Source organism: Erpetoichthys calabaricus, chromosome 11, assembly GCF_900747795.2.
Source record: "Erpetoichthys calabaricus chromosome 11, fErpCal1.3, whole genome shotgun sequence".
Classification (NCBI taxonomy): domain Eukaryota; kingdom Metazoa; phylum Chordata; class Cladistia; order Polypteriformes; family Polypteridae; genus Erpetoichthys; species Erpetoichthys calabaricus.
Genome location: NC_041404.2, coordinates 136,487,021 through 136,506,159, shown reverse-complemented (window position 1 = coordinate 136,506,159; position 19,139 = coordinate 136,487,021). Strand labels below are relative to the sequence as shown.

General features: G+C 49.3%; 1 protein-coding gene across 4 annotated transcripts in view; it reads left to right on the top strand.

Annotated features, from left to right (window-relative positions):
* The window catches only part of pkd1a (polycystic kidney disease 1a), a 112,932-nt gene that overhangs the window by 32,808 nt on the left and 60,985 nt on the right, over positions 1–19,139 (top strand). For all 4 annotated transcript variants that reach the window (XM_051934131.1, XM_051934130.1, XM_051934129.1 and 1 more), the window contains exons 2-8: positions 9,485–9,556; positions 10,162–10,230; positions 11,438–11,503; positions 13,060–13,229; positions 13,646–14,308; positions 18,106–18,286; positions 18,870–19,030. In XM_051934131.1, coding sequence (XP_051790091.1) covers positions 9,485–9,556; positions 10,162–10,230; positions 11,438–11,503; positions 13,060–13,229; positions 13,646–14,308; positions 18,106–18,286; positions 18,870–19,030 — 1,382 coding nt within the window. The remainder of the gene's footprint in view (positions 1–9,484; positions 9,557–10,161; positions 10,231–11,437; positions 11,504–13,059; positions 13,230–13,645; positions 14,309–18,105; positions 18,287–18,869; positions 19,031–19,139) is intronic.

Here is a 19,139-nt window from a genome sequence, read left to right as displayed (position 1 = left end):
TCCTCTTCTTCTTGTTCTTCTTCTTCTTCTTCCCTCTCTTCTCCATTCTCTTCTTCTTCCTCCTCTTCTTCTTCTTCCTCTTCTTCTTGTTCTTGCTCTTCTCCTTCCTCTTCTTCTTCCTCTTCTTCTTGTTCTTGCTCATCTCTTGCATTGTTCTTTTTAAATCCATTGAGCGGTTGCCCGCGCTGCCATACGCTGTACCTCCTCGCTGACCTCCCTAAGTGTGCCATGATGAATGCCACTGGGTGCCGGTGATTCATTTGATTTCCACTACACATTTTAATCCCAGCAGCACTTTTTTCCAGCTCTCTCAGTACCGTCTTGGCAGCCCCCTGTTGTGGACGTCTTGGCGTCGGTGGGCTCTGACGTTGAGGTATTTTTGTTCAGCAATTCCCGCTCAGATTTGTCCACATTGCCTCTCATTTTGAGCCTTTTGGGAGCAGGTGGTGCCTGCGGATTTTAGAAACTTGGGAGTGTGTGAAAGCCACTGGGAGACGAATGGGGCAGCGAGAGCCGGCAGTGCTGGGCCTAGAAGAGTGTGATTCGGGGGTCCGAGGGGCCATTCTCATCAGCTCTTTCTCGTGTTCCAGTTTTTTGCTGTTGCTTTCACGTCGACTCTGATGCAACTTTTCCTTATCTGGGATTTGGACGCAGTTAAGAACAGAAATGAAGAAGAACAAAGAGCCCAGCAGCTGCCAGGACATCTGTCATCGATATTCAGGGTGACGGCAGTGGGCCAGGGACGCTTCAGAAAGGACTTCCTGAACCCACCATGGCTGCTATTGGTTTGGCCGCATTGGCTGTCCATCTTGCTGCCAGTCTCACCTTGGGAATGGACTTGGTGCCAACTGGGAGAGGCTCAGTTTGTGTTGGAGGGGCTTTTCATCACACTGTTATATAGCGCCTCTGTAGAAGATGAAGCGGCTCACTTGGCGCCACATGGCGAGTCGGATCAGGCCTCCTGCTGTCATCCCTTCTTAAGTCACCGGCGTTGTGTTCAGCAGCCCTAAAATAACCAAAAGGAGGAGCAGACGACAACATAAATGGAGGCAGAGGAGGGCTCAGCCCAGGCCACCCAACCCCAAACTCAAAAGCTGGCTTCCCGGCCCACACAGGCCCAAAACGGGGCTCCAAGTCCGTCGTTATATTGTGCCTCACGCTGCCAGTCCTTCACTAGTTTACAGGTTGGGTCCTGAAATGGCGCACTTGGTGTCACACGGAGAGTCAGCGATAAAGAGAGTTGTGGCTACTTTATACGCCGTAGGCATCACACCCGCACTTCAGGCACACGTCTGAACGCCAGCTGGCTGTGTTTGTAGCGCAAGAAAAGCAAACGATCCTTTAAAATGCTGGCCCACCGCTCCCCTTGCTGCACGTTTTCTTAGCCAAATGTATTTGTCGCTGACATTTCTTCCTGTTTCTCAAACATTCGCCGATATTTTGCACCCCAGAGTGGCTGCCGCCCGATTCTCTGTGGCACTGCTACGACATGTCGTATAAATGTGTTCATCTTCTGACTCCCTAGACAAGTCTTTTCTCCATCTGCTCCATGTTATAGCCATGCTGCAACCTAATGGACTCCAATTCCCAGCAGCCCTGAGGGGTATTGCCCTGATTGGATGGGCACAGGGGCTGCTGGGGACAAGTAGGGCCAGGCAAACAGAGAGGGGAGGACCGTTGTCGGTGTGTCACCACTGTCACCATGTGCCCGTGTGGGTATCACGTGGTGGTCCTGCTTTCAAGTTTTGTCTCGTGCCCGTCTGCATCGTCTTCGTCGGAGGGAGCGCTGCCACGCATCTCAACATGAAGTGCTTCAGAGACAGTGGGACAAACTTTATATTCACCTCTGCAGTCCACAGGATCTGCCACCCAAATTACAGGGGACGGACTGATTCACGGAAGGGGGGCTTATCTGATCATTTGTGGTTCATCTTTACTTTCCGTTTAATACGTTACGACCATTCATTCACTTATTTGATTTATTGGATTTCGGGTCTCTGTCTGTGAGTCAGTGGTGCGGGTCGGGCCAGAGCTGGGGGCGTTCCTGGAATCCCCACCGTAAAAAAATTAACAAATCGGCGTCCCTTCGACGGTGGGAATCTGAGTGCCACCGGACCGCCACAACGTTTCCTTCAGAATAGCAGACGACAAACGGAAATGCATTTCAGGACATACAGTACGTGTTTACCAGAGTCGTGGGGGTCTGCGTGGGGTCCGCATCGACACGACACACAGTCACATTTTTGGAGGAATTGCGCGGAGTTGTTGGGTACATGGGCTACGCCAGGGGTTTCAAACTCCGGTCCTGGAGGGCCGCAGTGGCTGAAGGTATTCATTCTGACCCGTTTCTTAATTAACACGTCCGACATTGGGGATCTGAGCAGATCAACATTATATAGTGCCTTTCACTCTATCTATCTATCTATCTATCTATCTATCTATCTATCTATCTATCTATCTATCTATCTATCTATCTATCTATCTATCTCTCTCTCTCTCTCTCTCTCTCTCTCTCTCTCTCTCTCTCTCTCTCTCTCTCTCTCTCTCTCTCTCTCTCTCTTTGGATTTTAGCCTCTGTCTTTTAATTTCTATTGTTATGTTTTTTATTCTTTGCTTATTGTTCACCTTTCTTTATTTTCAGATATTACATGATGGTCACAATTCGCTGCTCGTGTTTTTTGGCTCATTTTGTACCTCGTTATTGTTTGGCTGCTAATTAAAGAACAACAAACACAACAAACAATTGAGGGGTCTGAGTCTTCAAGAGCAAGTCAGTTCAAATGAATTCAAAAGGAGTTCATTAGCAGTACAAACAGGCCACTCATTAAGAAAAGGGTCAGAATGAAAACCTGCAGCCACTGCGGCCCCCCAGGACCGGAGTTTGAGACCCCTGGACTGCTAACTCAGTCTTTGGTGCTTTCCGGCCCCCTTATTCTGTCGCAGCACCACAGTAACCTCCAGATAAACGGGGCTGCACTCCCTTTAGCAGGAGGCCTCACCACAGGCAGCCAAGCCCCAAACTCAAACGGCAGCCCCTGTGGCCTGCATGGGCCCAAACTGAAGCTCAGGCGGTCAAAGCTCATGAGTTTCCAAATGTTCTTCAGGAGGGAAGGTCCATGAAATGACTTAAGAGCAAGCGCGGTGTAGACGGCCGTGTGCTCCGATCCTGTTGGTGCCGACGGGGTTGGCCAGAATCCCTTACTGGTGATTTTAGCTCCCCTCTCAATTCAACAATCCATGACACTGAGCATCCATCACGCGATGTCATCCGCATGGTGAAAGTCGATGGATCAAAGCGTGATCTCCTGGGATGTGCCACTTACAGGGTGAAGGTCTGATGGCCTCCTTCATCAAGGCTCTCCGTCACAGTCATGTAATATGACATACGTGTGACGTACCTGGCGTCTCCTCCTTCACACAGATGCTGCGCCCCCCCCCCCCCCCCCTCTCCAGTTGGCGTGGCAGTGGTCATGTCAGCCATGTTTTTATTCTGAAGGAAGCTCGCGGCGGCATTCACGGACGAGCTGCAGAGGAGCCTCCTAAAGCCGTCGTGCCCGCAGCCCCTCACCGTTCTCCGCCGTCTGTGCTCGTCACGTGGCCGATGTAAATAAGAGGAGGAGGAGGAGGAGGAGGAGGGTGTGTGGCTCTGGCCAGTCCCTAATAGCTTTACCATGACTTTTCCAGCCAAGCCTGCCAGTAACTAAATCCCCGAAGTTCAAGCGCAGCCGTGGTTTACTTTCAAGCCGAGGCTCCCTCCTCTTACAGAATGTGCCTGGAATGTGCAGATGTTTCCTTTGGGCGCTCGAGCCAACTATTCACACACACAACTGCGGGCCCACACCCTGCCGCCATGCCGGGCCAAACGCCTCCCGCCTGCCACCGCTGCTGCCGCTATCTTGGAGTCGCCCTGCTGGATGGTGGCTTGTCAACCAGGCTGGAGCTGCAGCAACTACCCCAGAACACAAACCGGGCACCGGTGCCGCGACACGTCTCAAACCTTCACTTCCCAGCCTTTCTGGAGGCTGCAATATAATGAAGCCATTGTCGTGCCAGCGTCCGGGAATCTGCCCTTGTATTGCCACCAGGGCACCCCAAGGGAAAGCTGCCAATCCAGAACAGAACCTGGTCACTTGAAAATGAAAGCAGAAAAAATACCACATGCAGGCTTCAGTGTTTTCAAAAAAGGGGGTGCAGAGGGTGGGCACCACCAACGTGACTCGGGGGGGGGGGGGGGTAGTGCCATAGATTGGAATGATGATAAGGGGGTGCTGGCGTGAATGACAGGTGGAGCACAGGAGCAGTTGGACCAAGGCTGAAAGAAAGAGACAGAGCTGAAAGAAGATGAAGAAAAAGAAGAGGTGTGGGCACCACATGGCACACGTTGAATGAAAGCTTCACCACCAACATCCAAACTGAATACAGAGAGAGGGGGCGCCACAGAGCTGTCTGTGAAAGATGGGAAACTGTGATAAATGAATGATGTGACTGAGGGGGTGCTAAAGAGCTGAAAGAAGGAGAGGTGGGGTACCACAAGGCCCCTGGCACACGGTGAATGAAGGCTCCACCAACATCCAAACTGAATACAGAGATAGGGGGCACCAGAGAGCTAAAAGAAGTGGTGTGGGCACCAGCCAGCCCATGGCACACGTGGAATGAGGGCTCCACCACCAACATCCAAACTGAATGCAGACATAGGGGGCACCACAGAGCAGAAAGAAGGAGAGGTGGGGTACCATGAAGCTCCGGGCACATGTGGAAGGCTCCACCAACATCCAAGAGTTCCTTCACAAAGCTAAATAAAGAGAAAGGGGGCACCAGAGAGCTGACTGAAAAGATAGACCGGGGGGGGGGGGTTATTGGGGGGGCTTCCTTTTTACCTTCATTTAAGACGTTAAGTTTTGTTTTAATTTACATCCATTCATCCGTCTGTCTGTTTTCTGACCCACTTTTCCAGTTCAGGGTTGTGCCAAGCTGGTGCCCATCACAGGGGCACTGGGGGAGCAGAGCCATCCTAAGGCTCACTCTCACTAACACACACACACATGTCTCACGTTTTGCGTTGTGAGAGAAACTCCACAGTGACAGGCTGGGATCGGCGACAGGACTCGAACCCACAACCTTGGAGCTGTAAGCCTGCAGCACTCACCACCGTGCCACCCTTGCCATGTTTGTGTGCTCTCGATTTTACTTCATTTTCATGTTGTGCCCTTCATGGCATGCAGGCTCAGAGCCCTTCATGAATCATCCGGCACATGGGTGACGCCGGCCACGCCAGCTCTGGGATCTGTGTCATGAGCCCCAGTACGCAGAGGACAGGTGACAACGGGAGAAAACAAAAGGAACAATCAGAGGAGGCTGATAAATGACAAGAGACTCCGCCATTGGGTTTCTGCCCAGGATGATCAAAATCCAAGACTGAGGGGCCTGGGTGGCGTGGCAGCGGGTGTGGCCTGCAGGGACACCTAGTGGACATGAAGGGACATTGCATGTAACCAGGTAGGAGATGCCAGGGCTACAGCTGCCCTTTGTGCCCCCCAAGCTTGTCCTCCGCTCCCCTCTTGTTCCTTATTCCAATATGGCCACGCGATGCTGACTGTCAGCCATTTGTGTTTAAAAAGTCGTAGAGAACAGAAATGCTGACTCGACGACGCCTGAGGTTTTGTGTGCCTCGTGTGCCCAATGAAGTCACATCTCGGCTGAGCTGGCGGCCATTCCAGTGCAATTCATAGTGAGGCCGGGCAGGGCACAGACGAAATTAAGGCTGCCGTCTCCAGGCTAATAGCGGGTTATGGGCCAACGGCGGAATGGCAGCAGCGCGCTGGCCGCCGCCAAAACCTCCAAGCGCTCTGGGACCTCCACTTGGTGAAACCTTTCGGAAAAACGGTCAGGTGACTCAACAATCCCCCCCCCCCTTACCACCACCACCACAGTCCCCCTTAACGCAGCATAACATGGAGAAGGGGGATGAGGAGGAGAGGAGGGTGACATCATGGCTGGCAATGCCGTGGCCTGAGTGAAGGGGTGAGGTCACGGTGGCCAGCCTGTGGGCTCTGAGCCGGGCTTCATTGGTCGGGGGGCTGCTGTTTGCTTGCTCACATTGTCCCCTCAGACTGTAACGAGGCGCAGTCCACGCTAGTTTTTAACTCTAAAAGGACCGAGTGAGTGTGGCCGGGTGGGCAGACTGGCACCCTGTTCAGTCTGCTTGGGTGATGTTCTGTGCCTGATGTTTCCAGCTGTTAAATTGGACCTGCTGGCTGAACCCCGAGTTCCGTTGAGTTGTGCCGTTAGATGGGGGTCTACAAATGTGATTCAGCTGAGATGGGAAGCCTTTATGAGCCCACCCTGGGATTAGCGTTACGACTTGGGCCTGCTTCGTCACTTTTATTTGTTTCTTATACATTTCTGTTGGCCACCTTGCTGTGGTTTCACATGATATGGGTGGGGTACATGTTAATAATTTAGCGAGGTCTAATAATCGTATAATATTGTCATTTCATTATAAGGGTGGCACGTCACCATTTTATGGGTGTGTTGCTAGGACCCACTGTCTTGTTGCTAGGGGCCAAATCCTAGAAGCCACCATCCGCCACATCACTGACATTTTGCTTTGTATTCCCGCGCTTCACTTAGCGACGTGTCCGAGAATCCGGACCCAACGGTCAAACAAACTTCGACGTGAGCCCCCGCGTCACAACGTCTTTACATACTTGATTCACAATTCTCATTTCGGCTGCTGTGATGTCGTGTTGTATTTTCTTGTAGAGAGATTTTTGTTGAATGATTAGAACCTGGAGGTAAACAAAGTCAGAAACGAGCTGAAGTCAACATCGAAAATCAAAGCGATCTGTCGTGAAAAATCGAATCGTTAAACAGAAATCGAGAAGTCCAGATTATACTTAACCGTGTTACGCTTACACGCAGACTTTGATACAAAACTCGCACGCTGTCAGCGAGCAAAACACAGTTATACTTGTGGTGACCCGTTTGATCGATGTGTCGATATCCTCCTAGTCAGCAGGGGGCAGCCTATTAGGGGCTGAATCCCAGAAGCCACCATCTGCCACATCACTGACACTTTGTAAATCCCGTGCTGCACTTGGCATCGTCTCCGAGATTCTGGATCCTGCAGTCAAAACGACTTCATCGATTCTCTTTTCGTCTTCTGTAACTGCCATATTGTATTTTCTCGTAGAATGATAAGGAGTGGGAGGTAAGAATAGTCAGAAGCAAACTGAAGTCAAACCGATCCGTCATCAAAAATCGAATCGTTAACCAGAACTCGGGAGTCTCATGCCCTATTTATACGTAACCACGTGATGCTTGTGCGCGGACTTTGATGTAAAACTAACACGCTGTCAATGAGCAAAATACAGTTATACTTGTGGCGACCTGTTTGATCGATGTGTCGATATCCTCCTAGTCAGCAGGGGGCAGCCTGTTAGAATGCCACATCACTGACACTTTGCTTTGTATTCCCGCGCTGCACTTGGCACCGTGTCCGAGATTCCGGATCCTGCAGTCAAAACGACTTCATCGATTCTCTTTTCGTCTTCTGTAACTGCTCATATTGTATTTTCTCGTATAGAGATGAATGACCAGGGGGCTTTACCCCTCCTCGTTTCGCTCACCAACCCCCTGGCGGGCGCTACGCACTAGCCTCTTTGTGGTTCTGTTGCTCGCGTGTGGGGATGCCGATGTACAATTTAAACAGATTGTTGTTTTCATGGGAATTGTTACATATGCATAATACAACTATTTTACATTACAGCAAGTAATTAACCAGAGTAAAAAATAGTAAAACATAATAAATTGAAACAAAATTATGTTTCACATTCTGTTTGAGTTATTCGTTGTGTTATACGTTTTCGTTCTGTTTGGCTTTGAAATTAACACACAAATACTTTTTAAACTTACACTTTTACTGTAAAACGTCAGTAGAAACAATTTTTTAATTAACTTTTCGTCAATATCGCATTGAATTTGTATTCCGTGTTTGGACTTTCATCGTGACAACGCAACGTATAACTGCCTGTGAGTGAATATCGTTTCTTTCGGAAAAGTCATTTTAGAAGAGAGAATGTTTGTCCACGTGATTTGTTAATTGTCTTCGCAAAAGCTCTTCTAATGGGAAACTGTAAACATTTTAATACGAATGGCATATCAAGATCTCCTTTGGTGTCTCATGTCATTAGTGAAGATGGACTACATTACCTTCCTTGGGTACATCAACAGTAATTCGGTTGGTGGGAGACCAGACGGTGTTAATGGTTGTAGATGTTCTTTGTGATATTGTAAGTTGATGTTTTCATCTTCCGCACCATCACCACCAACTGTGTCAGCAGAGTCTATTGATATGCATTTAACCAATTTGCTGTGTAACCGTTGCGTTAATTCGTTTTTCGGTGCTGGGATTGCCCGTGTCCTCATTTCTTCGGTTGATAACCCTTTGTGATGAAATTCTTCAATAAGATTTGAACATAATACGTCTTCTTTAATTGGGAACTTAAAGTGAGGAAAACATTAAAATGTATAAGAGCTGAGCGCGCAGGAAGTGTGTTTGTCAAAAGCATTCACACCAATGAGAGGTGAGAGGACTGTGGGCTGTGAACCAGAAATGGTGGAGAGGAGGGCGGCATTTGAAAAAATCTCATGGCCAAAGTCTCTTCTTGCAGGACTTCTTCCAAAAAGTCTCGTCTCGTCGCAGGATTTTCTTTTATAATAGAGAGATAAGGAGAGGGAGGTAAGAACAGTCAGAACCAAACTGAAGTCAAACCGATCCATCATCAAAAATCGAATCGTTAACCAGAACTCGGGAGTCTCACGCCGTATTTATACGTAACCGCGTGACGTTTGGACGCGGACTTTGATGTAAAACTCACACGCTGTCATCAACCAAAACGCATCTGTTCTTGGGGCAGCACATCTGATCGGGGCGTCAATGTCTGCTTCTAGTCAGTAGGTGGCAGTGTTTGGTCAATGTCGCATACCTCACAATTACTAATAAACAAGAAGCCAAAACGTTGGCCTTCTTCAATGGCTGCTATACTGCACGTCACAGTCGTCACTTTTGAGGTTTGTCACGTCCACGCACATTCGAATAACAGCTTGGTGACAGATGAGTGATTACACGCGCGAGTCGTCACTTGCCGGGTTTGTCTGCATTTCCCTACACGATCGTTGGTGTCGTCACTTCCCGCTTTCTCCGAAATGTTGTGTACAGAGGGGTCAGAGTTCACCCGTCAAGTTTTCAGCTGCCAATAATGAGGTCCATGTAATGCTAGGCATAGCAGCCGCACCTCTTGAGCTCTCGGTGTGCGAGTCTTTCACACTCACCAGCAGCAGCAGCACTTCATCTGGGACGTCTTCCTCAAAGGACCAATCTTTTTGTACATGGCTGGTTTGCAATATGGGGGTCTTTTCCTTTGTTCCCCTCTGTTCTGTTTCTCCAAGGCCGATGATTGTTCTTCGTTTTCTCTTTTTGCAGGGATCTCTCACACAACAGCATTTCCTCGATAGACGCCAGCCTCTTTGAACATTTGACTTCCTTGAAGGAACTGTAAGTATGAGAGAAACGTTCTAGAGTTTGTGACTGTTGTTATTGGGGGCCATGCGCACTGCCATGGTGGGCTCCGGTGGGCATCTTCCCCCTTTGCTGTTTGGGTGTTGGCCGCAGTCGTCCCACTCTCCTGCTTTGTTACCTTTGCTGTTTTTGGACCACCAGGTTTTCAGTTTTGCACACTTGGAGTTACTCTTTATAATACAGTCCTGTGAAAAAGAAAGTGCACCCCATGGGAATTGTGGTCTTTAATAAAGTATTTGAACTGGCAAACTGTCCCATCGATACAATAAAATACAATTTAGTTTTGTGTGTAGCCCAAAATCACACAAGGAGGGCCGCAATGGGCTTTAACAGGCCCCGCCTTTTGACAGCCCCCCAGCTGAAATGATGGGGACAATAATCGTCCCGTCCAAGAACATGTGCCACAGAGCACTGTGACAATGACAGATTCCTGGTCCAGGACAGTAGGAATGGCTGTGATCACATGACGTTACACCTGACTGAGGGGCACAGTGGTGGGCTGACATTCCTGCCCCCCCCCCCCACTTACTCCTCTTCCTCACCCTATCCTACTGACTCTGACCTTTTTTTTTCTTTTGCAGGTATCTTCAGGGTAACAATCTAAGTAACCTTCCATATGGTATCTTCTGTTTGAAACCCTTGTCCATTCTGTAAGTACTCTGCTCCTCCATCGTGTGTGTAAGTGAGGGAGTGTTTGCCCCCCGTTTACCCGACACGTTCTTTCTGTTGTGAGCTCAGCAACCCAACATGTCAAAAACAATCCAACTAGAGCTTCAGTGGTCTGCCTCACTCCAGGCAGCCAGACCCCAAACACAAGAGGCAGGCTTTTCAGGTTGCACGGGCCCAAAATGGAGCACCGACTTTAAGATACTTTAAAGGAATACGCCACATACAGGTGGTCTGTATCTTGTTTTTATGTTCCTTACCCTGTGTGTTTTGTAGTGATGGATGAGAAAACTTTTTAATCTCACATTTTTGTGGAGAACAAAGATAAAAACGTGTATGATATAATTCAAGCCAGCGGTGACAAATGCTTTACAGTGACAAACAGCATGAAAAAAGAGTGCCTGCTACCGGAGTCACATGATCGACGTGTCAGTTATCTAGTGGTATGCTCACCACTTTTCAAGCACAGGCACATCTTGCTAAAATATCGTTAAATATACGCTTCTGTCAAAATCAACAGACTTCGTATTCTAGAAACGCGAGTCACACGGCATTGGGTTTTTGAGTTGAGTTGACTTGAGTTTTTGAGTTGGTCCAAAGTCCCCTTCAGTTCAAAAAGTCCTGGATTTACCCCTGACCATCAACACGTCACCACAGAAGTAGAGATGTGGCAGGCTGGGTGACATTTTTTCCATCTTCAGTTGTCCAATGTTGGTCATCAGGTGCCTACTGTGGGCTCCCCGACATGAATGGACATCGTCGTGGTCCCCTGCTCCTGTAGCCCATGCCATTAGGGTCTGAGGCCTTATGTTTTTATAGACGCCCTTCTGCACACCTTTCTGTTCATCTGGCTGTTCACCTCTTACTTGGAAGATTGCCGCTCACCGTTCTCGGTGTCCTTGGAGAGTAGGGTGTGGTACTGTTGTGGACATTAGAGACTTCCAAGACCTGACTTGATGTGATTAAGAGGATGGGCAAGCTGGCTGGGCTGCTCTCATCCCAGATGTCTGGATTGGGCGTCTTGGCCGCTCGAAGGTTTAGCTAAACATCACGTGACGCTCTCGAGCAGGTGGACCTCATAAAGTGGTCTCTCGGCCCATTTTTGTTTCCTTCACGCCTTTGAGTGTTCGGCGATGGAGACACGACTTCTCCAGTTCTAACGGCTCCTTTTGTCTTTCCTTCTTGCTGCAGAGATTTAAGCAACAACCAAATTTCTACGTTGGGAGTGTGCAGTAATTTATTTAATTTAAGTGAAATGTAAGTATCCTTCGTCTCGTGGCTTTTGATGTTCTTTGTGCATTGTTGTTAGTTTTATTTTATTTGGAATCATTATTGTGATTTGTTATTTGATGTTGTAAGCTCACCAGACAAAAAAAAAAAAATCAGCAGTGCTCTCCCCTCGACCTTCTCGTCTACTCAGATACGGGGATGGATTTGAGGAGTAAACCGCAAGACAAGGATTAGATTGTTATATGATGGACATTAAGAGCCATCAACAACAAATCAGATTAATAATATATCAAAAAATTACTACAAAAGTAAAGTTGAATAACTCGGACTCGACAGCTGCTTAAAGAAAAGATAAAGGACCACCTCCGGTTAGCAGAAATAGCCCAAAAATTGATAGAAATCGATGTTTTGTACCTGATACTTGTATGCAAGATTTGGTTGACCGAAGTGGAAGCGTATTCAGGTTATCCTGTTTACACAGACACACAGACAGAATTCCAAAAATGGTATTTTCAGACTCAGGGAGGTCTAAAACATCGAGATTTGGGTGAATTTCGTCGAATTTGCAGCACTTACGAGAAAGACAAATTGGTCACCTCAGGCTAAATCCCACCTAATAGCGCGTGACTCCTCCTCGAGGCCAAAGAACAGCTGCAGTTCTGTCCGGTGTGGGTGCCCCCCCCCGCCCCCCCAATTTGCAGATGTCAGCGACATCACGTTTCACGCACTCTTCCTGCACCACATCCACAGCTCAGACCGACTGGCCTGGTCGGAGGGCTCTGCTGCTCCAGGTAGTCCCATGGACTTTCAGTGATGGCACTCGAGTTACCAAGAATGGGACTGATGAGCGCAGTCACGAAAATACTTACCTGGGAAAAAAGGGGATCAGGACACCTAAAAAAAAGTCGAGAATCCCCGTTCTTTGGAATTTCGATCTGTGGGCCAGTCAAGATACGAGAACGGGGCAGCCATTCTGCATTCTCTCTGGCGTTAAACTGGTAGAGGGTCCTGACTGGGGGCTCCGTCCTCAATGAAGTTCAGGTCGTCTCTCTCTCTCTCTCTGGGGCATCCGGCTTCTGATTGGGCTCCACTTGGGAGGGGCGGAGTCAGTTACTCCTGGCACTGCAAGAGAGCAGAGAGATGACACTGTTAGCAACAGCGCCCCCCTCTTGACGCAGGGTGGTAACGCTTACTTCTGAAGATTCCTCTGACATTGCAGGCTCGACACCTCGAGGACCAGGCGGGCACCAAAAAGAAGCATTACAAAATAAAAGAATTATTACGAGACCAGAGATCCGCTTCAGTTTGCCTGCCAATCCAGGAGAGGGGGCCATTGTCGCTTCATCAGATGTTTGACCACTTGGATGGCATCAGGACCCACGTGAGGCTCCTGTTTGGAGTGGTGGCACTGCCAATTGACAATTTCCTAACACACATTATTCCCATATGCTGTTATTCCAAAGATTACTGTTAAGGTGTCCAAAGTGATTTTTAAATCCAAGATATGCCCCAAATAGCCTTCATCCAGTCTCTTCTTCTTCTTCTCCTCCTCTTCCTCCTTTGTCCTCCCAAACCCAATGCAGAAACTTGAGCTTCAATCCATTTGTGTGCGAATGCCAGCTTTTGCGGTTTGTGTCGTGGATCGCGGAAAACCGGGTGACGGTGCACCAAGCCGAGTCCACACAGTGCGCCACTCCAGCCGATGTGCAAGGGGTGCACTTGTTAAACGTCAGCCTCTCAAGAATCATGTGTGGTAAGTCGAGTACCCTGACCTCACCACAGGTATTATCTTGGCGTGGGATGCTGGATTTTGACCCGAACATGGCAGGTTTCTCCTGTCTCCGGGAGTGCGGTGTGCCCTCGGGTAGGGCAGCGATGCCCGGATGGAGATGGAGAGCAAGTGAGCCCACCGCTGCCTCCGTAGTCATCTGGAGTCTTGAGGTGGGACTGACAGACAGTACCAGGGGCTCAACTTGGCTCCAGTGATGGGACAGACAGGAGGGTGACCTCAGCACTGAGTGACCCAAGCATGGCCTGTAGGCCCCTGTGGTCCTCGAGCCGCCGTTTTGCACTCATCTGGTGGGCTGATGCTCCACGTCTCCCCTCTATGGACCTCTATGAGAATTTTTAAAATCTTTGCTCACCCCTTTCCTCTTCTTCTCCCTACAGACCAAAGCTATGTGTCCTGCCAGCTCGATGAGCACACGGGGAAGAAGGAACTTGTCATCTATAAGTCCGTCATGCCGGGGAACTTCACGAAGGAGTCCTGCAACGCCCTGTGCGTCAGCACACGCAATGTCTACGGGGCCATCGGCCAGAAGAACGAGTGTTTGTGCAGCAACAATTTTGAGACGAACCTGATCAGCGAGGCCCAGTGCTCCTCGGCTTGCTCCGACACCGCCATCATGCATGGCTGCGGCTGGACTCTGGCCGAGCAGCCCTTTCTGGTCAGTTTCTTGGCCTCTCTAAGTCCCCCGGGCACCATCGACCTGTATGAAGTGGCCCTGCTTAACATCAGTATTTCTGCACCGGTCAGTGCCTTACTGTGGGATTTCGGCGATGACAGCCCGCAGATAAACACGAGTAAGAGGTCCGTGGCCCACAAGTACGCGCTCCCCGGGAAGTACCGGATCAACGTCACTCTCGTGTCGGAAATCAAGAACATCTTCGTCCACACGGAAATCAACGTGGCCGTCCCGGAAAGGTGGGAACTGCGGTGTCCCGTGGCAGTAGTAGCCAATCACAGCATTGACATCAGCATGGTGGCCTGGGATGGCCCTAACAGAACCGTGCAGTGGTGGATCGTACCCCATGATGAGAGCACAGGGCAAGGTGAGCAGATCCTGGGACGCCGTTGTCTTGTCGTAAGAAGGTCTCACTGCACGTCAGGCTCGTTCGACAGGAGTAGGCCCGGTCTGATCTCAGCGGACTTCACGGCCTCCTCCAGACATTACGGTGTACGTAGTTAGACACAGGGAGACAGCAGGGAAAAAATGGGCGGATCAGGGGACGAAACGTAGGCGACGAACAAGAAAGGACGGACAGTCGTGGGTCTGAAACAAAACGGGTTTCAAGTTGAAAATAAACGTTGAAAAGAAAAACGTCTTCTGAAAGTATCCGCAAACTCGGACAAGGAGTTACACCCAAAGCCGCCATGAAGTCTTTCTTTATGAGACTTAAAACAAAATGGCGTGGCATTAGAATTCAAAACAAAATGATAAATCACGTGAACTAAGCTTAAACACGAATCGGATCAGAAAAGAAACGCCTCAGTCAGGCCTCCGTGATGAACTACTGCACCAAGAAAATTGCAAAAATTGACCGTAATTCAGTAATTGTGTGTGTGTGTGTGTGTGTGTGTGTGTGTGTGTCGTACCGTAAACAGAAGGAAAGGCAGAGGAAAATAGGGAGGGACAAGAAAATGAAAGAGTCGAGAAACGAGGGGTGTGGTCAGAAAAAGGGGAGCAAAATGACAACGAGAACGTTGAAGTGCGGCGCAGAGGCCTTGAACACGGCGAGAGTAGAGACACGTCTACCAACATTAGCAAAGTTCTGCAGCTTCTGGTTTGCGTCGTAGGAGGAGACTCAAGCACCAGTGTGACGACTGATCAGATCATTCCACCCACCAAATATCTTCGTTTTAACGTTTTAGTAAAAGCAAAGGAAAGAAAAGTTCTTGTTTAAGACAAACAAATCTTAGTTCAGTTCTCTAAGTCTGCTCAAAGAGTAGACAAAGAGCCACAAAAAAGGTTTGGCGCAGCCCCCCGTTATACTTGATTTGCTCGATTGTGTACAGATTGGAGTCCACAAAAGAGAGCCGACTCAGTGGAGACAAAGATGGCGAGGAAGTCACATCATGGGGGCCCGGAACAGGAAGGGACGTCATCGGGCATCTATCAGTTCCCCCCCAAACCAACCCACAGGAAATTATGTCATTTGGCACCGGAAGTGGAAATGACGTCATCAGGGGCGGGAACAGAAGTGACGTCATCAGGCATCACACACACATATACTCCTAAAAACCAAGAAACCGGAAGTGGAAATGATATCATCAGGGGGCGGAACCAGAAAGTTATGTCGTTGTGGGCCGGAACCGGAAGTGATGTCGTCGGGCATCACCACCCCCCCCCCACCACCACCAAGGATCTGGAAGTGACTTCCTCGGTGGCAGAATCAGAAGTGATGTCATCAGGCATCTCACACACAAATACATCCCTAAAAACCAAGAAACCGGAAGTGGAAATGACATCATCGGGGGGCGGAACCAGAAAGTGATGTCGTTGTGAACCGGAACTGGAAGTGATGTCATCAGGTATCTCTCAGTTCCCCCCAAACCAACCCACAGGAAATGATGTCATTTGGCTTCCGGAAGTGGAAATGACATCATCAGGGGCGGGAACACAAGTGCTGTTGTTGAGCCAGGAACCGGAAGTGGCGTCATTGTGGGCCAGAACCGGAAGTGCTGTCATCGGGCATCACCCCAAACCATCCATCCATTTGCCAACCCGCTGAATCCGAACACAGGGTCATGGGGGTCTGCTGGAGCCAATCCCAGCCAACACAGGGCACAAGGCAGGAACCAATCCCGGGCAGGCTGCCAACCCACCGCAGACCCCAAACCATGGAACTGGAAATGACGTCATTGGTGGCAGAATCAGAAGTGACGTCATCAGGCATCACACACACATACACTTCTAAAAACCAAGAAACCGGAAGTGTTGTCATTGGAAACTGGAAGTGGAAATGGCGTCATCGGGGGGGGGGGCGGAGCCAGAAAGTGATGTCATCAGGCCCTGAAACAGTAGTGACGTCGTCGGGGGCCAGCCGGAATTTGTGGAAAGAGGGAAAGGATTAGCAGACTGCGCCACCCGCTGGTCTGGCATGAAATTCCCTTCATCCACACCCATTAGATGCCTCCCATGTGCCCGTGTGTGTCAAGTCGTACTTGAGGCACGTTAGGTGACGGTAGGACCACGAGTTTCTAAGACCACCCAAAAGTGATATTTGTTTTATACGTTTCTTACCCAAAGTAGTTTGTAGTGATAGTCGAGAAAAATGTAGAAGCCAACGGTGATCAATGCTGTGCAGCAGTAGACGATAGGAAAAATGTTCATGGAATAAAAAACAAAAGTGTTACTCGTGTCGCATAATCCATATGTCATTTAGCCAATCATACGCTTTGTTGCTCAAATAATGTTAGAAAGATTCTTCTGGAATAATCAGGACACCTCATAAACGAAAGACTAAAGCCTCATGGGAAGGACTTTTTGACCTGAAGACCCGCCTCTCCTCCTCATTGGTTAGTGAGGCAGCCTGACGAATGTCACTGCGTCTAAGCAGTGGCAGCGGGCGCTCGATAAAGAGCCCTCGGGTATCTGCCGTTAAACACACACACCCGAGGGCAATGATTGGTTCAGGTTGTCGGCCATTACCTTGGCGAAAAATAAAATAACATTGCAGATAAAATACAAAAGGGAACAAACAACACTCAGCAAAGGAAGAAAGCGAAAAGCGTTAAGAAAAATCAAATGATGGTGTAATGCAGAAAGAACGAGAGGGCAATAGTGAAGGGTTGCGGACCACCTGGTGCCCCGTTTGATGTGGGCAGACTGTGTGGCAATAACAGAAGGTAATCAGGAATGATGATGCCTCCCTTCTTGGGCTTCTCCATGCTGTAGGAAATCTGGTTGGTGACTGAATGCCAGTTTCGGGTGACACTTTTCTTTGAATAGCCCATGTGACAGAAGAGCTGGGACCACCCAGAGCTCAACAGGAAGTGGGCTTCATGGTCCGCGTTGCATGTGATAGAGAAGAGGTTGTTACTGAGCACCCTTCCCAGACACCAGTTTCTCAGTCCTTACCTGTCACCTGGATGCCCCCCGATTAGCACACGTGTGCCAGTGGGCAAAATTAAAGCCTAAAACAAGACATCTCAGGGAAAATGAAATACCAAAATGGCAAAAAACAAAAGTGCAGTTCGAATCCCACGACAGACCATAATAACCGCCACGTCTCGGGCCTCACTGGTATCGGTGACTTGTGGGAGCCGCCGAGGAGATCCACTCTCTGGTCAAGTGACAATGACACATCCCCCCTCCTCTTGGTCTCTTTATCCTGTTTCTTCTCGTAACGCTGGGGGCTGCGGTGTTGTGACTGACCACTGCTGTCAGACTTGGCACTGACCCCATGTGAGCAGACAGCGTGCCCTGAGTGACCAGGGTGCTTAGGAATCGATGATATGTCAGCTGACTGGAAAATCACCATAGCAACACTGTCCTCCTCGGTGGTCACTTTGGCACTCAAGGTGGGCCGTGACATGAGTAGTGTGTGTGTGTGTGTGTATGTGTGTGAGGATTTGTACCCGCCATCCCTGCCCTGATTTTATTTCACTTGCTCTTCCTCCTCGGCAGACCTCGTCTGCTCCATTGAAGTGGCACCCCAGTCCTCGCCCTGTCCACTTTATCCTAACGCAGTCCTCCTCGTTATCTTCATCGCATCTCCCTGGATCACACAGGCCTAGCCACCTGAGTTCACCACTCCGGGGTGCCATAGGAGCAGGGATGGTATGTGGTGCCAGCTGCGTTATCAAAGGAGCCTCTCATTTGTCACATTCCCTTTTTTCTTTCTAGTGAACCTCTGCTCACTTGATGATGTGGGAGCTGCTCGAAGTGCCCCCTGTTACCAGCTTGTTAAGGGTGGTGCAACACTGGAGGAAGCCCAGCAGAATTGCTCCAAAGGGGGCGCCGCGGGACGCCTGGCTGTGCTGAGAAGCCCACAGACTTTGGCAGTTCTGGCAGCGGGCATGGAGCGGTAAGGCCTGGCAGCGATCTTGGGGCACGCCCTGGGTCCTTCTTGGACAGCAGTTTGGCATGAGCTGTGGTCTCAAAAGCGGGCATTCAGCTGATTTCTGTAGATAGCAGTCGTCAGGGTTTCCCTTCAAGTCAGTGACTTTTATTTTTTTTTCAGATTTCCACAAACCTTTTTGTGACAAAGTGCCTCTTCCTGGGGTCAGGCGTTCATGCACTTCCCTTAGTCTCCACTAGGTGTCCTCGGAAAATTAAATGCATGGGGGTTGAACTGCAGCTCATCTGAGAACCACGGTGGAGAAATTAAGATGAGAGAAATGTGACATAAAAGACAGCAAAAAAAATAGTGTTGTGAAAAAGTATTTGCCCCCCAATATCCTCTGTTTTTGTATGTTGATGACAGTGAAAGGCCTCAGATCTTTTGTCAAAATGTAACATTAGATAAATAATATTTAATTTTCTGGTGGTGCATATTTCATACAATCAGTGGGACTCAATGGGAGGGAGATGGTCCTGCTCACTTCCTTGTTTCATTCTGAACTTGCAGTGGTCCACTTCTTCAGCATGGCTAACTCTTCTTTTTGCAGTGATGGACACGCGTGGATTGACTTTCAGCAGGGGGCCACTAAAGATGGGAGGAACCTCACAAACGAAGAAGCTGCTTGCTTTTCCCTTAACGCCACTGGCCATGCGAATCCCACGGCGTGCTCTGCCAGACACGGCTTCATCTGTGAATACTTACCTGAAGGTACGGCGGGCCCCTTCTTCTCTGTCATTGTGTCCCTCTTTCTGTCTTTGGTCAGCCATGCTTTCAGATAAGGTCTTGACCAATAACGTACAACATCTGGGTGGGTTTT